This window comes from Diadema antillarum, unplaced genomic scaffold (assembly GCF_040938485.1).
Source record: "Diadema antillarum isolate AM-2024a unplaced genomic scaffold, OU_Dant_1.0 scf00000033, whole genome shotgun sequence".
Lineage (NCBI taxonomy): Eukaryota > Metazoa > Echinodermata > Echinoidea > Diadematoida > Diadematidae > Diadema > Diadema antillarum.
The window spans coordinates 388,048-396,686 of record NW_027270922.1 but is presented as its reverse complement, the minus strand read 5'-3'; the positions used below and the strand labels follow the sequence as shown (position 1 = coordinate 396,686).

The window sequence follows — 8,639 nt, the reverse complement described above, 5'->3', positions numbered from 1 at the left end:
CAGAAAAGAAGATGTATAAACATTCCTAAATTTCATCGCTTTGGGTCCCCCACCCCCCCCCCCCCCCCGAAAAAAACTGAAGCTACAGTCGCCAAGTAGCAATTGTTACGGGCACAGGCGTTACGGGAAATGAGACCTTTTATAGTTCAGTTCAGTTAAGGCCAGCTGAATTTTATTTTCTAATTTCCATATTGCTCAAAGGAATAACATATTCTTTGACATTGATACAACAATTACAAGAATGCAATGTATAGCCTACAACCACATCTTTGGACTTCGCTTTACAAAATTAATAACGTCCTAAACACAGATGTTAATGGTCATGTTATGCTACAAAGCTGTATCAAGAAGTGACAGAAATAATGATGGGGCCTACATAAAAGCTAGCTCGTAAAACTGCAGGTCCCAAAATTCACGGAAGTGAAAATTACGGAGAACGGATATGAATGACTTGAATAACTAAACCACTCCAATAATAAAATTAGTATAAAGAATGGACTTGTATAAACCACATATTGCTTCGACTTTTCTGTTGAGTAAATCAATATGCATTTCGTGATATGTGATAACAAAAATGTACTACATTGTAAGATATTAGATTGTCATATATTTTTCTCAGCCAGCATCCGTTTGTTAAAAAAATAAAGCAATATAGAGAAGGTAGATTGTGGCATATAATACACAACAATTATACGATATACCTAGTATTCATTGACGAAGTAATACGTATTAGTACGTTTATTGCGTGAAATATTTACATGTAACAAAATAGGTATTTTCTTTCGGTGCCATGAGGGTGATATCCCCTAGAGAAAGTATTCTTAACTGTGAATATCCAACAGTTTATCTCAGCCGATGTCCATTCATATCGAATATACTTCATTGCCCCATGATAGTGAATCTGATTAAGGCTGTCATTTTTGGTGGTAAAAACCTACAACTAGTGTACTATAGGTGATAATGATGCTTTCCTACTTTTTTTTCAGATCTCTGCAGTTCATCATTATTTACAACAATCTTACAACAGCCATGATCGTAAACTGATTGAAAATCTTGCTTTTCCGAAAGACTTGTTGTCCTGTCATAGAGGGGTCAGAATTTTTTTTTTTCCCATAGGAAGATGATGGTCTTTCCGACCTTGAAACATATGACTCACTTTGCTTTCTTTTTTGTGTGCCTCTCACCTTTTCACCTGAAACACATTTGCATGGTAAATTCGGGAAGACTTAGCAAATTAAGTAGTTTGAATTTGTTTCGCCTTTGTGTCTGCACAATTGGTCATATAAACCAAATTGCCTGCGTCTCTCAGGAACAATTTACCAATTTGCTGTTGCTTTGGAGGGCCATGTTGGCATTCTGCAGATTCAGATCTGCCTGTAAGGCTGCCCTGTATCGATGTATAGCTTGGAGCCGGTGGCAGTTCATCGAGACAGAGAGGCATTCAATAGGTTAATGAAAAGGGCCAGGTTCTACGACGTTCTTATGTCCTTGCAGGAGTCATTGTATAGCAAGGCTGGTATATTCGTTAAACATCAGCTTCATTTCCTAGTCATATACTGTGGATGTATTGTGGATATCCTGTAGATATACTGTGATCATCACTTATGACCGTCCTGTCCGTTTGTCATCTGTAACTATATGCGCTTTGCCCGGTAAATGTCATGTGGCTATGCCGTGGGTATGCGTTCGATGTGCTGTACATAGTCCTTCTATCCGTTCCGTTTCTTGCAGCAACGGACTTTACAGGAGGCCTAGCGGATCGAAACGCATAGAAAACGACAAAGTATAGTACAGATACAGGAGAAAGCGTGCAACTATAGGACAAGGGTCGGATCGCGCTATCCGTTTTTGGCTAGGAATAACTTTGTGCATGCACACTGGCCGCTCTGACGGATTCACAGGAAAATAAACGTCAATCCAAAGGATAAAAAGGACGTGAAACGCGATTTAACGGATATCAACGGATGCCAAAAGTTGACCTTCGTTTCCCATGCGTTTGCCTTATCCGGCAAAGTGTGACAGGGGCATTCATTACATCAAGCGGCTTTACGGTAAATCTATACTCGACGTACCCCGCCTTGAGAAACAGAGAACGCTAATACCGCTATACAAACATTATACAAAGGAATGCATTCGGATATAAATAACTGGCTGCATAAAGAAACAAGGCTAGTTAAAAAATTGCATTACGTTTCCAGAATATTCATTACTGACAATTTTGTGGCAAAGACATTTTGTTAAAGTAAAAGAATGTTCACACCGAACGATGAGAATGCATACTAACAGCAATAAAAACAGACTACCGAAAGTGCAAAGAGGTAAATGGTGAAAATATTTAGGATCATAATTATCATGACCATCACATCTGCAAACCCCATGTCGTCGAGGTAATTATGTTTTATTATTATTACCACCATAACTATTAACGTCATCGATATAAGCATCAGTCATAATTATGATTTCATAATGAGTTTCATTGATACATACTACTTAACGTACACGATTTAATGATACGTTTACATACATGTAAATACAATACCACATCTTCTAAACAAAAACATTTTAATCACAATAGTACCTATAAAAAGAAAATATATCATCTATATCTTTGTGTATATGCAGAATGGATTAGTGCGCACCCTTCCTTATGAGAACATTCTAGCGACTATTGAACTGCTATTTTTTGACAGTTTTTTTTCTCATCTTAAATATATTTCAAATATTTTTGCACAAACAGTGATGATCAACTGTTTAACATCATGCAAAGAACTTAACTCTTACCCTTATGACAAGAGTATGTTGTTCTGTGCACATTAATAGCTAATGTAACAATATCTGTATTCTGAGGCATGTACTATAATAGTCTACTGAAGAAGGTCAAAAGTGATGACAAGATATACTGATATACACTGTATGATTATTTCTTTAGTTACATATCCTGGTTTATGTAGTCGACGTTCCCGTCACGCTATCACTGTATTTTTTATATCTTTGTGTGGTTATGTTCTTGTATACTAGTTCTATATATTGTATTGTACTTCCACACCCCGAGAGGGGGTCGAAAGAGTCAACAAAATTCTACAAATTCTACAAATTCTCTAAATCATATATGATACTGCTAAACCCGTACAAAATCAAACCACATCAGTTGTTGCTTGACAAAGATGAAAGGAATGAAGATTTCAAAGAAGGTACAGGTTGGATATCAGATACTTCAAACATTCAAAAAAACTGGAAACATAATAAATGTCATGTACTTATAGTATTTGATTGGTGACTTTGTTGAAGAGTTGTGATGCACAAAGATATAAGGTAACTATGTCATGCATGAAGAAAGGTGAAGAAGGTGCAAATCAAGTTGCAAAATTACAGGAAACAACTCAACGATGGGATAAACGAATCTCTGAAGAAATGATTAAGTAAACAAGACAGGGAGAATCAATACATCATACATTTCTTTAACTGACAAAAGGCAAAGGTCTCGATAGTCATCAAGATCTGGGACTGAACATAAAAGGAAGAAGCATTAAAAAAGAAAAGGGAGTAGATCAAAAGAAGCAGGAGAAGGAGGAACACCGTCATGTCCATTTAGGAGACAGAGAAGGTCTTACGAAAGATGTACAAGTTGTCCTGGGTACAAAATGCCAGCTCCCCCCTCGAAAGCTCAAGCAGGTGATACCAATGATACCAATGATCATTTCGTTGACGAAATGACTGATTTCGTGACGAAATATGCCATGCGACACTTGGCGCTCTATACAATTTGTCCATGGTTTAAACCATGGTTTCAATATTGTACCACCTTCGTTAATTCGGGCCTTTTTGCTTTTCAATATGGATTCGTTTATTTTATTCCCAATAGATATTGGAAGATTACTGCCTTTATAGTCATTTGGGGTTATAAGTTTTGTTCGCGTGTTGCAACTTATAAGCGGTAAACACAATATGAAACACAAGGCAAGTGTTAATTGATTGTGTCTCCCCCATTTGCGAAGAAGAAATTTTTTTCAGGTGCTGTTCGTTATTCCGAAGGTTCGTTGATCCGAAACACAAATCCCCTATACCTGGAGGTTCGTTAATCTTTGTGGCCTTATTCCGAAAATGTTAAATAAATAGGGTTCGTTGATCCGACATGGAATCATAGAGTCCATAACGAACCTTCGGAATAACAAGCTTTGTTTCATTTTCGGATGAACGATCGAATCTTCGGAATAACGAACCTTCGGACTGAAGAACCTTCGGAATAACGAACTTTCGGAATAACGAACTGTAATCGTTTTTTTCTAACTCCCGGAAGTTCATTGACCCCGCCTATGACCTTTGATCTTGTGATGACCTTCAACTTCCCAAGGGACATTTACCAGCCAAGTTTGGTCACAAACTGACATATTGATCAAAAGTTATGATCCATAATCGAAACGCGCCGTAGAACCTTAACATTGGGCCCTACAGTTCGTTGACCTCTGTCTGTGATCTTTCACCTTGTGATGAACTTTAACTCCCCAAGGGACATCTACCATCCAAGTTAAGACACAAACGGACTTCGGGATCAAAAGTTATAAGCCATTATCGAAATGCGCCGTAAAAACCTTAACATTAGGCCCTAAAAGTTTGTTAACCCCTGTATGTGACTTTTGACCTTGTGGTGACCTTCAACTCCCCAAGGGATATCTACCATCAAGTTTGGTCACAAACAGATATGTGGATCAAAAGTTATGAACCATAATCAGAATGCGCCGTAAAAACCTAACATTTGGCCCTGAAGTTCATTGACCCCCGCCTGTGACCTTTGACCTTGAGGTGACTTTCATGCTTAGTAAAAATGTGTAACTTTGTATAACCACCCTCCCCTCCAAGTTTGAGTGAAAATGAAGTACTCAGTGTAGCGTTAAGAACGGACGTCGGACGGACGGACGGAAGGCGATCCCTTAGATTCCCCTAACCTCTGGTGGGCTCGACAAAAAGCAAGTTTTAACATCGTCTTCATTACACTTTTTCAATTCAATTCAATTCAATTCAATTCAATTCAATCATAGTTTATTTCCAATCATCGAAAATCAAAAAACATAGTACAAAGTATACCATCTTGAGATGACAACAGATATAACAATTTTACGTTCTCCACCTTTTCAGAAAGTGTTGCAGCTTTATAATTTGATAAGCATTGTGGGATTAACATCAGTATGTTCCAAAATTTGGTTCAAGGCACTCAAAATTTCAGACTTCAGTCGCTTGACCATTTCATATAAACGAACAAAGGATAACTGTTGGCATGGCGATGTATTCAAAATTCCGCAAAGCATCCGATGAAGCATTTAAGAGATTTTATGAATTATCAGAATCCCCTGCTGTAAGGAACTTCGCGCACATTTCTCAGCACTGTATTTTGCAAGTCGGTACTTTTGAACTTGGTTCCCCCCCCCCCCCCCCCTCCCCCGCCATGAAATCCAGGATCCGCCCCTGGCAGCATCAAAAAATAGTGCGGGTTTTAACAATTTAACCATGCTCACCTCAATACGAGTTTTGAGACAAAATAGGAACATTCAGTATAGCAGATCCTTTCAAAAAAAAATCATCTTTTCTGTGTATCAAAACGGACACAGCAAGGACACTCTCATTAAAGTTTATTAATGATACACCAGGATATCTGCGAAAGAATATTTTAATAAAATCCCTAAATAAACGTGGCCAGTACTCAATTGTCCGCAACGACGACGGCGGCGGCGGAGTGGGAATCGCGAAAAAAGCAATGCAGAATGCAGAAATCAAATCAAATCAATCTATCCTCGGCGGCGGTCGGGGACTCCTCGACGACGATAACGGCGCCGGAGGAACCCTCTAAGACAATGACGGCGGCGTGGAACTCCTTGACGACCGCGGCGGGGGAGGCAGCTTCGCAGGCTGCGACGACGACGGCGGAGGCGGCAGCTTCGGGGGCAGCGATAGAATAACAATCTTTCCAAGATCAAGCTCTTTCAAACCTGTCTCTCCGCGTCTAATCTGCTGAAAAGCGACGCGCTGTCCTCGTAAAGTCGTATTTCGCGGCCGTTCGAAATCGGGATCAATCTTTCCAAGAATGTCTTCCAGCGTTTGACAATATGTGGTGTGCGCAGTCAGCTCATCGCCCTCAAGAGTTTTCTTCCAATTATTCTGAAGAAGCTCACTTACTTCTATGATCTCACTGATCTGTAGCTTACTGGCACATCTCATGGCTTGCAGCTCTCTGTTAAATACCTCGATACGCCTCCTACAATCTTTAATCAGATGGTCTCTTTTCTCTTGAAGCTCTTCGATCCACTCCTCGCACGTCTGCTCGATCTGTCGGGAGAGCTTCTCCAGGACTTGATTCATCTCTGCCTCCTGTTCCTCGACGAACACGATATATGCCTCAATCTTCGACATCTTGACGTCTGATCGGTCACGTAGCTCGTCGAATTTCTCCTTCAGTTCATCTTCATGCTCTTTGCCGTCAAGAACCTTGTGCCCCGCTTGAGTGTGTTCCATCATGCCACACCGGAAGCAGACAAACCTCTTACACTCGACGCAGAAACACCCCTCGTCCTCAGACTTGTGCTTCTTACATTTACGACTCTCCTTCTTGGAAACTACCCCCGAAATAATGTCTTCCACCTTCACAACCTCGTGTCCCGCAAACTTGTCCCACTTGTTGTGAGTCTTGTGGCAGTTGACGCACATGTAGTCTTTGCATTCTTGGCAGTAGGTGATGGCTATCTTGTTTCTACGACATGCAGTGCAGACTTGTGTCTGGTTTTTGACATCTTCGATTTCAGCCTTGATTGTTTGGCTACGCTGCAGGAGATCAACCTTACCTTTAGGGACGATGGTGATCTTGCGGCAAAGTGGACATGTTATCTCGCGCTCTTTCTGAGATTTAGAGAGTCGTTTCAAACAGTCTTTGCAGTAGGTGTGGGAGCAGGACAGGAGCCTTGGGTCAACAAAGGTGTTTAGGCAAATGGGACACTGGAGGTTACATGTCACGAGGCCATTGACACTGGTTGTCATGGTGATGTTTCTGAGTAAAACGAGAAGAAATGAAAGAAAAAGTTTTGAAGAATTTCTTTGAATCTTTTGACCAGTTTCCTGACTACTTTGGTATAAGGATGTCGAAGGCTGTGTCAGGCTTCTCTTTTCACCATTACGTAGAAAGTGACGACATGCAAGGAGTTGTAACTGATTGACAAATTGCCCTACATCGACGTAAATAAACACTGCATTGATCAGTGTTTTAGTAGTAGCCATGATTTAAAAAAAACAAACAAACATGGGCGTATACTCGAGCAGGACTCGAACCTGCGACCTCCTGATCACCGGACAGGTGTCATCTCCACTAGACCACCGAGCTTCCGCCCGACAGCAAGTGTTGGTTCAAATCCTTTTAGCATGCTGCGAGAACTGCGTAATTATTTAAATTTATGAAATTTTTCCGTCGAGGTGTCGAGGTGAGTTTATTAGATTTTTTATGCCCCCGCCAGAAAGTGGCATTAACAAACCAAGAGCACGACAGGAAAACTGCAGTGTATGCACCGCCACATCATCACCACCATCCACACTCACGCCCAGCAATTACAAGCCACATGACCACACCACCACTATATCGAACAAAACCAAAAGGACAATGGCGAAACTGCATAATATGTTTTCGGGTTGTCCGTCCGTCATCAATTAAGACGAGTAATGCTGGGTAATCTCAGTAAATTTCTCGTCATCACTATCACATTATGATTGAGATGGGCATGTCTAACTGATTATTAGTGTTCAAAACTTCTGCATGTAGAAAGACAGTATAATCTTGCATTCGACCTCATCTGTAGTCTTGCATGGTTCATTGTTGGGACACCATTATCGTATCATTTCCAAGCTATCTGATGGAGCTGGTTTCACAGCCAGTTCAAACTAGGATTGAAGAACTACAATATGCATTCCTCTGTCAGAAAAGTAGAGGTAGGGTTTGGATTTTGCGATTTTTATCACTGTTTATAGAAACGAAAACCTGAAATCTTTCCGCACATAAAGGCTACTATTTTGATTATGCCAGGAAAGGCATCACAACTGCTAAGTTTTCACTTAATTACTCAATTTTACTCATTACTTACAAATTGTTATAAAAGCAATCATTCGCCTGGGTCAAACGACATATACAAACCATGAAACGAAAATAAGAAGATTACTTACCTAATCCTGTCAGAACGGAGAACAGAATATACAAGAATTAGTGGAACTTTTGCTCGAGTTTCTGACGTCGTAAATTGTTGGTATGATGTGATATGTTTAACCAGCTAATCAGGACAGGTCTCAAGTCACTGTTTTTGCAAATTTCAACAGAGTAAACAATCTATCCTGATTAAAACTATAGTATCATTGTACAGTAATGTACATGGAGATAATTAATTGATGTCCCTGTCACTAAACTTCTCACTCGCGAAGACCTCAGTCGAATGGCAGCAGAGTTGACACAATATTCCACAAATATAAGTATGTCTTGGGCGCATCGCACCATGGGATCCGCGCGTACATGGTTGGCAGGATTTCCGTTTTCTTGTCGTGGGTTTTCCCACATATTTGATACTCGCTCAGAAGTTAATGTTCCAGCTGATCACGTGCAAAACTGTTCCGGCATG

The 8,639-nt window shown here is 40.3% G+C and overlaps 1 protein-coding gene across 1 annotated transcript; it reads right to left on the bottom strand.

The window, feature by feature from the left end:
- Positions 1-5,838: 5,838 nt before the first annotated feature.
- LOC139743037 (E3 ubiquitin-protein ligase TRIM56-like) lies at positions 5,839-7,023 on the bottom strand. The gene has a single exon (XM_071653549.1). The coding sequence runs from the start codon at positions 7,021-7,023 to the stop codon at positions 5,839-5,841; it is 1,185 nt and encodes a 394-aa protein (XP_071509650.1).
- Positions 7,024-8,639: the final 1,616 nt, after the last annotated feature.